Source organism: Palaemon carinicauda, chromosome 24, assembly GCF_036898095.1.
Source record: "Palaemon carinicauda isolate YSFRI2023 chromosome 24, ASM3689809v2, whole genome shotgun sequence".
In the NCBI taxonomy this organism is placed as follows: domain Eukaryota; kingdom Metazoa; phylum Arthropoda; class Malacostraca; order Decapoda; family Palaemonidae; genus Palaemon; species Palaemon carinicauda.
The window spans coordinates 97,369,116-97,385,623 of NC_090748.1; the positions used below are offsets into that span (position 1 = coordinate 97,369,116).

Here is a 16,508-nt window from a genome sequence, read left to right on the forward strand (position 1 = left end):
TTTTATACACTTTAAATTACTTCATAGAAATATTTATGAAAATTATCGTGGTTAATCAGTGTTGTCAGTAAGACGTGTTTTCTCATTTCAAAGACCTGAGTTTAAATCTATTTAATCGGTGGCCTTTATTATTATTATATTACTAGCTATGCTACAACCCTTGTTGGAAAAGCAAGATGCTATAAGCCCAAGGGCTCCAATAGGAAAAATAGCCCCGCGAGGAAAGGAAATAATTCAAGTTTATATCATTTTGCAGTTGGTATAGTTGATTATTTACGAGTTCTCCTTACATAACAAAATTAAATAAACTCAGAAAATACTGAAAATCCGATTACGATCTATCTCGTGCGACTAACACCACAACTCCAGTAAGGTCGTAAAAGTTCGATTGGTCTTCCAGCAATTGGTCAGAGTAACCCGTGGAAGGACCCGCGTAAGCCTACCTCTCTTGGCATCGTCTCCATAGGCCTCTTGGAATAATTTGGTCATGAATTCTGCCTTGCCGGGCCTTCGTCTGTTTGCCACCTTGAGTTCTCTATACCAACAACTTCGGCGGTCTTTGTTTTTCTCGAGTGAAGTACTTGAAACAGTTTCTGGAATTTGGAGCTGGAAATGTGTTCATGGATGCGGGTCATTTCGCACAAGAAATTGAAGTTGTTGGACTTGCATTTAAATCTCTCCCTCTCCCTCTCTCTCTCTCTCTCCTCTCATCTCACCTCTCTCTCTCTCTCTCTCTCTCTCTCTCTCTCTTTCTCTTTCTCTTTCTGGATCGGTATAAATTCTTATAAAAACACAACCGATACTTCCTTATATTCCAATAATAATCATGTTTATATCATATATATTTCAGTATTTCACATATTGACTACTTTTATTGAAAGAGTAAGAACATGCAATAGAAGAGAGAGAGAGAGAGAGAGAGAGAGAGGAGAGAGAGAGAGAGAGAGAGAGAGAGAGAGGAGAGAGAGAGAGGGGGGAAGTAGCGTTAAGCAGATTAGGTATTTCTTATCTTTAATGTGGTCACATGATAACCGAACGTTTAAAGCCAATATTTATTACAGCATTGTGGAACTCGCGAATTTTTAAGAATCTCTCTCTCTCTCTCTCTCTCTCTCTCTCTCTCACTCTCTCTCTCTCTCTCATCTCTCTCTCTCTCTCTCTCATGTAGTGAACAGTAACCAATTGACGGATTCAAGAATAACTTAGAAAAGATCATAAAAACTCTAAAATAAACTAATTCCCTCTACCCAAGAGCAAATGGAGTCTCCGCGGATGGACTAAAACGTCTTTGAGACATCCAAAATCTCTCTCTCTCTCTCTCCTCTCTCTCTCTCTTCTCTCTCTCTCTCTCTCTCTCTCTCTCTCTCTCTCCTCAAGAATAAGTTAGATAGGATCATACGAACTATCTAAATGCTTAAAACTAAATCGATCTACTAAAGAGCAAATGGAGGGATGGATTAGGAAAGTCTTTGAGACATCCAAAAAATCCTTGTTAACTCTCTCTCTCTCTCTCTCTCTCTCTCTCTCTCTCTCTCTCTCTCTCTCTCTCTCTCTCACATATTTTCCATATCTTTATAAGTTAGCCAAAGGTACTAGCATTAGCCTCGCTCTCATATGAAAAAACTAAATGCAAATACGACCTTTAGATAAATTACTTCATAAACAATATCTAGAAACTAATGTTATGTATCAAATGAAGCTGATGTATCTGGATACAGCGGACCAATTATATATTAAATGAGACGATAAATTTATAAACATAGCTTCCCTGAAAGAAAATAGTTCAAAGGTATCATGGCGGTCTATAAATAGATAAGAGCTTTATCAGAGGTGATTGACAGTTTTTATCAGCTTCATATTTTCGGTAATTTTTTTCAACAGTTATGACAGTTGCATTATCAGCGCTGATAAGGATATTTGTGGGCGGCTATGTTGTAGATTACGTTTTAAACTATTAACATAGATTACACAGTCAATAGTTTTAACCAAGTTTGGACGAGTGAAAGTTTGGTGGAGAAAGTAGAGATTCTTTAGTGAAAGATGGAAGATGATTCAAGCGATGAATGGACTTTCTTTGAACTTTTCCCTGAAGATGGAAGGGAGGGGGATTGTGACGTCATCGGGAGAACGGTGAGATCTAAGAGAATTTGGCTTGTCTTTTATTTTCTGTTTGGGGGTACTCGCGGAATATCTCTCTCTCTCTCTCTCTCTCTCTCCTCTCTCTCTCTCTCTCTCTCTCTTCTCTCTCTCTCTCTCTCTCTAGAATAAGTTAGATAGGATCATACGAACAATCTAAATGCTTAAACTAAATCGATCTACCAAGAGCAAATGGAGGAACGAACTAAAAAGTCTTTGAGGCATCCACAATCCTTGTACTCTCTCTCTCTCTCTCTCATCTCTCTCTCTCTCTCTCATCTCTCTCTCTCTCTCTCTCTCTCTCTCTTGAGAAAGTTAGATAGGATCATAACTCTCTAAAGGCTTAAACTAAATCGATCTACTAAAGAGCAAATGGAGTTTCCATGGATGGACTAAAAACTCTTTTGAGACATCTAAAATCCTTTTTAACTCTCTCTCTCTCTCTCTCTCTCTCTCTCTCTCTCTCTCCTCTCTCTCTCTCTCTCTCTCTCTCTCTCTCTCAGGAATGTATACAACCTCTCTGCTTTCTCTATCAGGACTGTAGACAACCCTCTTGCTGACCAGCGAGTCTTGATATTTTGTTTTACAACTTGTAAAAAAAAAAAAAAATCTCACAAACGCTTCTCCCCACGTCCAGAAAGAGACAGGTGAACACAGGGGGAGGAGGGAAGGAGCAAGAAGCACGCCTGCTCCAGGGTCTTCAATGGTATCTTGCATACAATGCACCAAAAGTTTTGAGTTAGATATTTTGTTTATTTCTCTAAGGCAATCGTAGTATTGAAATTTCAGTGAAAAATATGCATTATGGCAGTATGACTGTATTGCAAATGGGCGTTCCTTCTCTTAAGTTTTATAAAGAATGTTAGCTGCTTTGTGTTAAGCTTTAGTAGCAAAATGCTGAAAGTTGTCCAAAATACGTGGTCCCTTCACGCTGTCATAACTAAGGCCTATAGATACGTCCGCCCAACAGCTAATATATATTCAACCTGCTGGTCACTCTCGAAGAGAAGAAACCCCTTTAGAGAGAGAGAGAGAGAGAGAGAGAGAGGAGAGAGAGAGAGAGAGAGAGAGAGAGAGAGGAGAGAGAGAGAGAGAGAGAGAGAGAGAGAGAGAGAGAGAGAGAGAGAGAGTGTTACAATGATTTTGGATGTCTCAAAGAGTTTTTTAGGCCATCCGTGGAGACTCCATTTGGTCTTTGGTAGATCGATTTAGTTTGAGCATTTAGATAGTTCTTATGATCCTGTCAAACTTATGTGTGTGTGAGAGAGAGAGAGAGAGAGAGAGAGAGAGAGAGAGAGAGAGAGAGAGAGAGAGAGAGAGAGTCTTGAAGATGTAACCTTATTATAAATCAGTTATTAAAAAATAAAGGTTTTTTATAACACGGACCTGATTTGAATTTTTCTTAAAGGGTTGGGGAAGATGAAAATCTTGCCTCGTGAATATTAAGCCATAAGGATAAAAAGTTTAGGTGTGGTCTGGCCTCGATATTCTCAGGAGATCAATGTTTTTCTGGCGTAAAGATTTTTTTTTTTCGAGAGGCTTACATATTTTTCATTTTTGTGTTTCAGTTTTGAAATTCTTTAATGTTTTGTTTCATATATATATATATATATATATATATATATATATATATATATATATATATATGTATAATGCATATATATATATATATGTATGTATAATGCATATATATATATATATATATATATATATATATAATGCATATTATATACATATATATAATGCATATTATATACATATATATATATATATAATGCATATATATATATATATATATGTATGTATGTAGGTCTTTTTGGTTAACCCTTGTCATCTTCACTTAAAAAGAAGATACAATAACGGGACTTGAAATCTGTTGTTAGGACTTTTATCATCAAGGCCATAGTAGATTTCGTACAAACTTTAAAATATCTTTTTACCTACAAACTTCCTATAGATATACTATATGCATCGATCTAGACAGAAACTTTCAAATATGAGACAAGCTCCCACTAGACATCCAAAAGACTTGAAATATTAAGGCTTTCAAGAAGTTGAGGACTTGCGCGTTTATAAGTACTTTAATATTGTGGATTTGACAATTAACGTGGAATACGCTGCGCAGTACTCTAAATACATGTAAATATATACGACAAACAGATCTTGTAGATCCTGTAGTCCATAGGGTATCCTTGTGTGATAGTACCAAGAAAACGTCCCGGACTGGTGATCACCAGACTGGACTCGGGTCCCGCTTAAACTCCCTAGTATCTTTGGTCACTGCAACCTCATCATCCTTGTGAGCTAAGGATGGGGAGGGGGGATTGGGGTAGCATATGGGTTTATCTACCGTGTCACCAGTAGCCATTGCCTGTCCCTTCTTGGTCCTAGCTTGGGTGGAGAGGCGGCTTGGGCGATGATTTTTATGCATATATGGTCAGTCTCTAGGGCATTGTCTTGCTCGATTGGGCAATGTCACTGTCCCTTGCCTCAGCCATTCATGAATGACCTTAAAAGTAATGATAATAGTAATAATAAAAATTTCAATAAAATTATATTATTTTGGTTGTCGTTGCTGCTTCCACAGTAAAGTCTGTTGTTGTTGTTGTTGTTATTGTTGTAGTAATTTGTTTTCATTCAAATGGTACATACGTTGTAGGAGGAGATCCTACACTACCTGTGCTTGCCAAGGGGTCCTGTAACAAGGATTTCCTACTCAGATGGAGACGTCAGAGTTGCTTGCGACACAATCTTCTCCTTCCGGATCATTTGACCTTATAAATGTTTATTGATTATCACTGAATTTGGTTATTTTTAACACTTAGTAGATATAGTAGTAATGGTAGACGTAACAATGGTGGAATGGTACAGAAAGTTGACCTGTTTGACCAATTAAAAAATAATGCTGGCGTTTATGTGGCGCAATCATAAAATGGTTAATTGTTTTGAAGTATTTTTTTTTTAAATAATATTGTGATAGGCCTATAAGGAAAGATTTTTTTCTGTATCCTACCATGCTTAGTCTTGTAGATAACCTGTAGCTGGTAATTGAATGATGCATGTTAGTTATATGTATTTTTTTTTATCTTCCATTCTCTTTCTATATGAGTAAGGAAAGGTTAAAATTCTCTCTCTCTCCTCTCTCTCTCTCTCTCTCTCTCTCTCTCTCTCTCCTCTCTCTCTCTCTCTCTCAAAGAAAGCTAGGTTAGGGCCTTCCGTAAAGGGGATATGAAACAAAAATATTCACAGATAGTGTATAGAATAAATAGACATGAAATCAAAAGCCACAATATTCGTACCATCTAAAAGACAAACCTAGTTTCATATGGGACAAAGAAGTCTAATCCTTTGAATTCAGGCAAGCTATGACCATTAACTTCAATAACAGGCATCACGAATGTGCCCAACCTTCAAATGACGGAGAGCTTCTTGCAAGACTCCTGCTATTGTACAGGACCTTAAATACAATTTTTGCATGCTCGGCAGATAGACTCCTGCTATTGTACAGGACCTTAAATACAATTTTTGCATGCTCGGCAGACCTTTACAGTAGAAAGAGGGCGTACCTCAGAGCCGCCAATAGACGAATAGTTACGTGCACCTGAAGAGGATGCCCACCACTGGCGTTTTCAGAGCTAGTCACATAATCTGGTGGAGACCACCAGAACTGGTGAGTTCCTGCAGTCTTATGACTTATAGATATAGTTCACCTGTATTGCCCATCACTAGAACAGCTGATGCACCTGCTGTAACTCCACTAGACTTGAGGAAAATGGTATCATCAATATCTGAGTTTGAAGTTCACAAGCAGGAAAGGGATGGTCTTCTGGCTTTTCATAAAGATGAGGACTAGTCCTTTCAGAAGCATCTAACTATTATAGTGAAGCTATTATCCTTTGCAAAGCAACATTTGATGGAACCTTCCGTGAGGGATGCACTATGCAGGCAGTTTTCATCTACTCTTCTTCAGTTTGTGGCCATGCTTGAACATAAGCAGACACCAAATCTCAACTGAGGTTTGGCACATCAAAGACAGAACGAGCAATTTATTCCTCTGCAAAGTACAAGTAGGAGCAGCAACTCAGACCCTCCTGTTTTACATGGGGGTGTCCGTCTACGCAGATTAGAGAGAGAACGTTTGTGTAAATAGTTAGCAAGTACGAAGAGGATTGGGTGGTCTGTCAAGAAGCAGAGATTAGCCTTAAAGGAGGTGTTTCGTCATGAGAACCAGTCACATCCTGCTGCCCTCAATGATGGTGGAAAGCTCCATACCAATCAGAAATCCCACCTCTCTACTATTCTTGAGAGCCAAGTTAAAACTCCTGAGGTAGAACGAGAAATCATTGATGGTACAGTATTGATGAACAGTATGCATCAATGGAGTTCAAAGATATTCAAAGAGTACACAATACTTGATTTCCATCCTAAAATACAAGTAGATTCTACCAAGTATATAGAACAGATTTTGTGTTTAATGTCTACTGGCCATCTTGTCTAAGAACTGAATTAGGTCACCGAGGACACAGAGACCAGGGAGCGCAAAATTCCTTAAACTTGATTGAACTTCTTTAGAGAAAAGGACAAGCCTAAATTGTTCAAATTTCTGGCTAAGATTGCACGTGTGACCATACCAAATATGGTTAGTGTGACTAAGAAAATACTGTCAGCAACTGCACTATCACTCTGGCTGAGGTGGCACCATGCAGTCATGAAGAAGCTGACAACTGAATATTTGTGCATACCAGGAATGCAGCAGAAACAGGCAGCAAAGTCAGCATAGTCAAAGCTAGTGGCACAGGTGTTTATCGCGATTCATCATTACAATCAGTGTCTGTATCAGTTTGTGATCATGATGTATGACCGATCCAGCACAACTTAAGGTGTTGTTGATGCGAGGTTGGTTATGTTTACTCTGAAGAACAAACCATATGATGCCATTCCTCCAACCTGAGTAACGCTGAAGTAGCATGTGAAGTGTGCTGCCTACCGTGTAGGCTTCGCCTGGACTCTGGAGTCGGCCATCAGTACATCAAACAAAAACGCTGACTCCTGCCAACTGGGCTGGGCTGTACCAAGAAGGATATCTGGTAGATAGTTTTGGACAGATCTATCACCCAATGCAGAGTTGCCAGTAGCTGACCAAGTGTTGATGCAAGTCAGAATGTTGCTGGCAATGCACATGCTACTGCTTTGGTCTGACCCTTACAGCATTGAGCAGCTTCAGGCAACAAGAAAATATGTTGCAAACAAGTTAAGGCTTTAACTGCCTACATGCACATCCAATAAATATATTAGACTGATGGTGCCTACCATAAGAGCACTCATTGCCTAATTATGATTCCAGGACTGATATTATGGTAAAAGGAAGCTAGTGAGTAGGTACATATTTCAAAATTCAGATTCTACTTTGTGAAAATTATATGATTCTACTCCAAGATCATTCAAATACGACAAGATTTAACGATTTTATTGTGAAATGCAATATTTCTGTATATTCATTGGTGTCCATATTGATAAATAATCGCCATTTTGAATATAGGTAGTTAAAGGGTTCTAACTAAAGAGAGCAATTCTCAAGGAGTAGGTGTGCCAAGTTTCGTGATTGTTTCTGGAAGTGAAAGATTGTCATATTTATCTACTCTAGTATCCAGTGTAAGCAAGAGTGCATTTAAATTTACCATATCATGAAACTCGCCACCATCAAGCCTAGAAACCATTGCTTTTCAACTCCCCCTCGGTAATAGAATTATCAATAGCTCTAACCCACTCCCGTTCTATACTGGATTATAAACCAACTGAGCTTGCCCTTGCTTCTACTTCGCTCTGAATTAACTACTCCGTAGCATTTCATCAAGTGCTTTTAAAAAGAACCTTGGCATTTGTTACATCTGCGGCAGAACCAAAATAGAATTCTACTAATCACAAAGGTAGTATATTGGAGTCTTTCCTCCTACACAACGTATCCAATTCAGAAATCATATTTATCATCTTTACATTCAATAACAAACATGAACAATGGCCGATGCCACAAATGAAAAGGCCATGACGATATCATTATGAATGCTTTAGAAATAATTCTCTCTCTCTCTCTCTCTCTCTCTCTCTCTCTCTCTCTCTCTCTCTCTCTCTCTCTCTCTCTCTCTCTCTCTCTCTCTCTCTCTCTCTCTCTGTGTTTTTTTTTAAACTTTGGCCTTCTATTATCTTTGCAGCACCGGATTCTTATGCAGGAGGGAAGAGATTTCTTAGAAATTCTAGTGAGTTGCATGGCTTGTGTACAGTGTTTGACAGCGAGAATTGTGCAGCATTAACTAACCCATAATCTTATCGATTTAGCTCGTCCATTTCAAAGATGATTTTGTTGTTGTTTGTTGACTAGCTGTTGTTTATATTGTTTGCCCTTCATGAAATATCCTTGATCCTCTTTGTGTGGTAATGACCCTGTGATGTCTTAAGTTTTGATGACTGGTGTGTTCATTGCTGTGCGTTTTATGTGGGAGTACACACACACACACACGTGCAAGGAACACCTGTCTATTGTTTAACAAAGCTACTATATCCATGTATCTGTTATTTGTTTGTTTGCACAATGGAAACACTATTTTTTATTTGAAATTTAATACCAAGTCACGTCAATTCTTAACCTACGTAGGCAACGAAACAATGACCTCAGAACAGAAGCAAAATGAACAAGAATAATACGAGTTCATTGGATCTGTAACCTCTTTCGACATTCCATTCCAAAGGTTGATGTGTAGAAAGACTCTAAATGGGTTAATATAAACTGCCATTAATTAATTCTCTTTCATCTTTTTTTTTTACAACTCATCAATGCTGATTTTTAAAATTCCACCTCATTAGATGTCATTGATCAATTAATTACCGTTTGTCAGTTGTAAGATTTTTTTTACAGTTACAAAGTATTTTTTCGGACTCAAATAGGTTTTTAGTGTATCGAGGAAAGGATGGTGAATGAAATATTGAATATCCGTTGTCTTTCGATTTCTCGTAATCTTTTTAAAATAGTTTGATGGTTCAACTTCAGTTCTTAAAACTTCAAAGATCGTTTCCATTGATTTTTCTTCAGTAGGTAAACCGACGCGGTGCAAAAAGCTTTAAAATATTCACAAATTTCATCATTCACTTGTTTTAGAGATTCCCTGAGACCTGTGAATTCATTTGTCAAGTATCTTTTAATTTAATTTACTAAGGGAAAGATAATTAGTGTACAGAGCTCTGTATCAAAGAATGAGTTAATTTTGATTATTATAATTGCTTAAGCAAGTAAAAAATGAATTCAATATTCAATTTGCCATTCCAAAGAGAATTCAACAAGAATCCTTCAAAATTGTCATTAAATATATGGGTAAAACCAAGGATATTTAGACAGGTAAAATGAACACTTAATACAGACTTAAAACTCCGGACGTTATCTCATTTCCTTGTTTGTGAATTTATTAATAAAATGTCTTGTAGCGATGTTTGCCTCCCATGATTGACTATTCATGGTGATGTAAAACATTGGATTTTTTTAGACCTAAGAAATACCTTTGATGGTTGCCCTCAATGTCATCTATTGATAGCGCGCAACTTCAAACTGACAACCGACCAATATCTATCCTTTAACAAAATGTATAGATCCATTTTTAAATTCCATCCATACTTGAAAACTCTGTGTAACTTTTAAAGTCTTTTTAGATATTTGGTTTTAAAATTTTCCTCTATGTAATTAAGGTTAAGCCAGGAGTAAAATTTCTTTAGCTTAACACTCAACAACTATTTTGCATTATATTTAGTATTTTAATTGTGAAAATATTTACTATGATTTTCTTCTAATTGTTTTCATATTTTTCAGCCTCCCGAGAACGAGCTGATGAAGGGATCCGAGCGCCAGCTATCCGAGGCTGAACTTCGAGTACGTCGATCTTTGCAACGTTTGGACGTCCCAGAATGGATGAAGAATGCCCAGCCTCAGCAGACAGGATTTCTGCTGCGTCGTCGAGACTATGGGTCCAGCAGTGGTGGGGGAGGATGGTCTGCCTACTCCTCCAAGACAGCTTCTATGACATCACTAGGATCATCGAGGGCGCACACTCCCAATACACCTACAAAAGTAGTAATTCCTACAAGAGTAGCATCTAAAGTCAGTTCAGGTTTAGGGGGTGTGACTTCGCCTGCTTCCAATGCATCAATTTCACCATCCCCTAGTGATAGAAGTGGTTCTCTTTTCCAGTATCCCATTTCCAGGTGGTCTACTTCCAGACTAAATTCAGGGACCACAACTCCCACAGGATCGGTCACGTCAACTAGGACCACCCCACCTACCTATGTGCGTCAGCCTTACTTAGGCTGGAGATCACAAACATCCCTAGCATCACTGGCAGGTTCACAATCCTCTCTCACAAATACTGGATCTTATCTTACAGCAGCAGATAGATTAGCTCTTGGCATTACCTCATACAGTCAACGATTTGTCAAACCATCCGTCAGTGCCCAGGACAAAGAGAATTCCTCAGCTCAGGCAAATGCAGTTGTGACAAAGTCTGACAATGAAGAAATGAACGAAGATGCCAGTACAAATGGCAGTGTTAAACTCCAAGTGCCTACGGATGTTGCGGATGTTCACTCTTCTATAAAAGAAGTCACATCTGCTATAGTGCACTACTGCAACGAGTCCACTCCATCGCCAAGAGCTTCACCAAGAGGGTCTCCACGACCAGAAGGTCCAAGAGCTCCATCTCCACGTCGCTTAGTTTGGGTAGAAAGTTCGTTTGTGGGTTCTCGTCCAATCACCTCTCCAGAGACACCAACAAGCTCGACCCATGCAATCACACCCACTTCACAGCTCAATGGCCACGAGGAGCCCGAATCCAACGAGGCGCCCTCACAGCCACCACAGCCTCCGGGTGAGTACCTGCTCGCCTGGTGATCTGGGTTAGCTTAGAACAGTCACAGCAGCCCATCCCTGCAGGTTGTGTATCTTCCTACATTATCCCGGAGCTCCTTTTGTAAAGCCAAAACGTGTATATAGTGTACATTGGATTACCATAAAATTATTCCTTATTTAAGTATGCTGTGTTTTTGTTTTTGCTCAGATTTATTTTTAGCTTGCATGAACTTTTTGCCTTTAGACATATCACAGATTGCATGGCCAGAGAATCTTGTTGCATTTTTGAAGATATCACTGATGGTGCAAGCAATGTCATTCTTCAATTTTCCCTGCTATCTGATGATGTGATACACTCTGGTGTCAACAGCACAAGAAATTTAACTTCAGTTTTATACCTAAGAAGCCCGTTTCTCAACATTTATTCCCTTGTCTTTGTAACTGCTGTTGTGAACCAGATTACTTGTAATGCTTGTTGTGTTGTCCTTTTTAAACATCCCAAGTCCAAACAATGAAAGGAACCTCTGACGTCACAGTGTTCACCGTGAGTAATATAGTTGTGACAAAGTTGTGCTTAGTTGGAGTGAAGTAGCTTCTAGTGCCTTATATAATAATGACTACCCAGAGGTCTTCTACGTAAGAGGCTAATTATTTTGATAGAAAACTTTATTTGCCATATGGAAAACTTTCATGAACTGCCGGAAGGCTTCTACCCCACAGCATGTAGGGAGCGGATGGAGTTGATGGAAGCAATGCAAACATTGTTTTATTTATCTCTTCACTGCTGAAGATGTAGTTGTAATTAACTTTAGTACACATATTGCTTGATTGCTGGGATAAATTAAAATATTGATTACTGACACTTTTATGCATAAATTTTGTAATTATTGTTCCATGACAACTTCTGTTCAGTCCTGTTGTACATGTAAATACGTGTTGATGACATTATTTACGCCTATAATTAACAGAATTTTCCAGTCTTAATGTCTTTTTCATATATGTATTTCTCATTGAATCACAATTGGAATTTATTCCTGCTAAGACATTTAATAAATTTCTAAAGGTTGTTGCTTCCCAGAGCTTTTTCACTGGATAGTGTAGCGGTGAAGTTGAAAAAAGGCCCTGATTTCTCAGGATTGTTGCTTTGTCAGGTTAGACTGAGGGTTTTAGTAAAGAAGTGTCAAAATGTACTCATTTTTAATTACAAAATCAGGAACACAATGAAAGTTGCTTTAATACGTTGTTAGTAAATCAAGAGTTTCTGGGAAAGAGAGCAAAGAATCTACCCAAATCATAGGAGGACTGTCCCTATTGCGGTGAGCCCTGTACATTGAAATGTTCTAGATTGCAAAAATGTTTGAATATAATTGCATTTCTCAAGTGATTTTTAAATAAAAACTATTTATTATAACCCTGCATTTCTAATTAGCTATTTTTTTTAACAAAGCAGCAATTCTGAAAAATAAGGATTTTAAAAAGAGGTCTCAAAAAGAGTATTTGGAGGGGTTCCAATGGAACCTCTTTAAAATACTCTGGTGACAAATCTGCATTGTTTATGTTTTTATTCTCACCTTACGTTTAGTCATGACTGACCGTGGGTAATCATTTATATATCTATACATTTATATATACAGAAATATATATATATATATTTTTATTTGTTTGTACATCACAGTTCCCCATCATTGTACATATTTGTTTCTTCAATATATTATATCTTGGATTTTGTTTTGTTTTGATAAGCCTGTTTTTTTGTGTATCCCTCTTGATATTTACTTTGGTTCTTTTTTTTTTTGAGAAATGTTTTAGTTACAAAGTTAAAGTATTTTTAAATAACCTTTATCCAGTGGTGGCTTTATATTATTTGAGCATTGTTTAAATGCCCTATTATATCTCCTGTAATACACCACCCAGACATAGATTAATCTAGGTGCTTAGTAGCAGCTCTGCCTATAAGTAAATGTACAACAGATGCTGATAACTTTAATACATGAATGGAACTAGGTTAAGCTTTTAAATGGCATTTGCTATAGAGGCTGGTCTTAGAAAAAGAGTACTAAGTAATAGTAGTATTAATTATTTTAGTTTAGTTTGAATATTTGACTGTGAAGATTTAAAAATTGATTTTAGATTTAGTTACATTTATTTATGTGGAACGAAGGCGTATTAAATGAATATACTGTAGTCAGTTTTCAAAGTACTACAAGTGATCAACGGCAAACCCTTTCATGATGAAGGGTTCAATTTTATTCGAATTAAAGAAAATAATGAAATATAAGTGAATGGTATGAAAAAAAGAGTAAGCTAAAAATGAATGTAATTATACATGTTTTTTAAATTTACATAATTCTAAAGTATTAAACGGTAAATCTGAAAGATAGAGAGTGAAATATATGAAACCACGAAAACACAATTATTGGTTATTTAGTCTTTAATGGTCGAGCGGACTTTGATAATGGCGTGAGAATGAAATAGTTAAGAAACGAGGTCAGAGGGTGTTGTTGCATGAGACCCAGTCTGAAAAAAAAAAAGAATCAATGAGTTCCATTGATCCAGGGTATTGCTAGGGGAAATGAGTACACAAACAAACGACTGACTCTCTCTCTCTCTCTCTCTCTCTCTCTCTCTCTCTCTCTCTCTCTCTCTCTCTCTTAGTATATAACATAACAGGAGGTCAATAAGTTATTAAATAGTGGTTGGTTTTTAGGTCCGTGGAGGTCAATGAGTTATTAAATGATGTTTTTAAGTGAGGGGAGGTTAACGAGTTATTAAATAGTGTTTTTTTAGGTCAAGGGAGGTCAATGAGCTATTAAATAGTTGTTTTTTAGGTCAGGGGAGGTCAATGAGCTATTAAATAATTGTTTTTTTTTTAGGTCAGGGGAGGTCAACGAGTTATTAAATAGTGTTTTTTTAGGTCAGGGGAGGTCAACGAGTTATTAAATGGTGTTTTTTAAGTCAGGGGAGGTCAACGAGGTCAACGAGTTATTAAATGGTGTTTTTTAAGTCAGGGGAGGTCAACGAGTTATTAAATAGTGTTTTTTTTTTAGGTCAGGGGAGGTCAATGAGCTATTAAATAATTGTTTTTTTTAGGTCAGGGAAGGTCAATGAGTTATTAAATAGTTGTTTTTTTAGGTCAGGGGAGGTCAATGAGTTATTAAATGGTGTTTTTCAAGTCAGGGGAGGTCAATGAGCTATTAAATAGTAGTTTTTTTTTTAGGTCAGGGGAGGTCAATGAGCTATTGAATAATTGTTTTTTTAGGTCAGGGGAGGTCAATCAGTTATTAAATGTTTTTTTTTTTTTAAGTCAATGAGTTATTAAAGTGTTTTTTAAGTCTGGGTTATTAAAGTGTTGTTTTTGAGGTCAGGGGAGGTCAATGAGTTATTCAAATGTTTTTGAGGTGAGTGAGTTATTAAATAGTGTTGTTTTTTTAGGTCAATGAGTTATTTAAGTGTTGTTTTTGTTGTTTTTAAACAGCTTTACGGTTTTGAAATATTTGCACGCTGAAAAACTAAATTGCCAGTAAAACTTCACAGTTGAAACATCATATGTAAATTGAGATTTTAAAGCATATAAATGTCCTTGTCTGCATGCTTATAAACCATGAATATTTTTCTTATTAAAGTAAAATACATGCTTAGTCATAAGCATCAGATACTGGAATGGTATAGACATAATCTTATATAACTTTTTTCAAATGAAAATTAATTTGATTACAGGTAAACAAAGGCGAATTATAAAAGTTAATCGAACACTAATTTGATTGAAGGTAAGGTATTTTATCTAAACCTAAATAAACAGATAAATGATAAAACAATGACGCCAGATATGCGGCCCCAAGACTATACAATAGGTTCTCACTAAACATCCAAAAGACTGAAGATATTAAGGCTTTCAAGAGGAAACTGAAGACTTTCTTGTTCTTCAAGTACTTCGATAATGTGGATTTGACAATAAACGAGCAATATGCCGTGTGAAATGCTGAATGCCTTGAAATGTATACGATAAAATTAATTACGAAATGTCCTGTATACAGTATGGTTCCCCTGTTGTACAGGGCCTAAAAAGCAAATTAAAGTAAATTAAGACTTAAGTTGCCAGAAAAGCAAATCAAAGTAAATTAAGACTAAATTGCCAGAAAAGCAAATTAAAGCAAATTAAGTTGCCAGAAAAGCAAATTAAAATAAATTAAGACTAAGTTGCCAAAAAAGCAATTTAAAGTAAATTAAGGCTAAGTTGTCAGAAAAGCAAATCAAAGTAAATTAAGACCAAATTGCCAGAAAAGCAAATTAAAGTAAATTAAGGCTAAGTTGCCAGAAAAACAAATTAAAGTAAATAAAGTTGCCAGAAAAGCAAATTAAAATAAATTATGGCTAAGTTGCCAGAAAAGTAAATTAAGTTGCCAGAAAAGCAAATTAAAATAAATTAAGGCTAAGTTTCCAGAAAAGCAAATGAAAGTAAATTAAGACCAAGTTGCCAGAAAAGCAAATTAAAGTAAATTAAGGCTAAGTTGCCAGAAAAGCAAATTGAAGTAAATTAAGTTGCCAAAAAAGCAAATGAAAGTAAATTAAGACCAAGTTGCCAGAAAAGTAAATTAAGACTCAAGTTGCCAGAAAAGCAAATTAAAGTAAATTAAGACTAAATTGCCAGAAAAGCAAATTAAAGTAAATTAAGGCTAAGTTGCCAGAAAAGCAAATTAAAGTAAATTAAGTTGCCAGAAAAGCAAATTAAAGTAAATTAAGTTGCCAGAAAAGCAAATTAAAGTAAATTAAGACCAAGTTGCCAGAAAAGCAAATTAAAGTAAATTAAGTTGCCAGAAGAGCAAATTAAAGTAAATTAAGACTTAAGTTGCCAGAAAAGCAAATGAAAGTAAATTAAGACCAAGTTGCCAGAAAAGCAAATTAAAGTAAATTAAGGCTAAGTTGCCAGAAAAGCAAATTAAAGTAAATTAAGTTGCCAGAAAAGTAAGTTAAAGTAAATTAAGACCAAGTTGCCAGAAAAGCAAATTAAAGTAAATTAAGACCAAGTTGCCAGAAAAGCAAATGAAAGTAAATTAAGACCAAGTTGCCAGCAAAGCAAATGAAAGTAAATTAAGACCAAGTTGCCAGAAAAGCAAATGAAAGTAAATTAAGACCAAGTTGCCAGAAAAGCAAATTAAAGAAAATTAAGGCTAAGTTGCCAGGAAAGCAAATTAAAGTAAATTAAGTTGCCAGAAAAGCAAATTAAAGTAAATTAAGTTGTCAGGAAAGCAAATTAAAGTAAATTAAGTTGCCAGAAAAGCAAATTAAAGTAAATTAAGACTAAGTTCACTCGAAGAAAAACCTGGTCAGGGAAGAATCGATTTATTCCCCAAACTTAAATAAACTTTGGCTATTCTTGTCAAGCTGTTCTCGGATCCCGTTAGTCGATATGAGTGCATCTTTAAAATGTTACTATTCTGGTATTCAGGAATGCGAGTTTCTTCAACTTTATTCCGTCGAAGGGTTTAGA

General features: G+C 36.4%; 1 protein-coding gene across 4 annotated transcripts in view; it reads left to right on the forward strand.

Annotated features, from left to right (window-relative positions):
• Positions 1-16,508, forward strand: part of LOC137618225 (serine-rich adhesin for platelets) — a 223,632-nt gene that overhangs the window by 158,179 nt on the left and 48,945 nt on the right. For all 4 annotated transcript variants that reach the window (XR_011039756.1, XM_068348353.1, XM_068348355.1 and 1 more), the window contains exon 5: positions 9,989-11,039. Coding sequence is in view for 3 of the 4 variants with exons in the window: in XM_068348353.1 (XP_068204454.1) it covers positions 9,989-11,039 (1,051 nt within the window). In the remaining variant the exon portion in view is untranslated. The remainder of the gene's footprint in view (positions 1-9,988; positions 11,040-16,508) is intronic.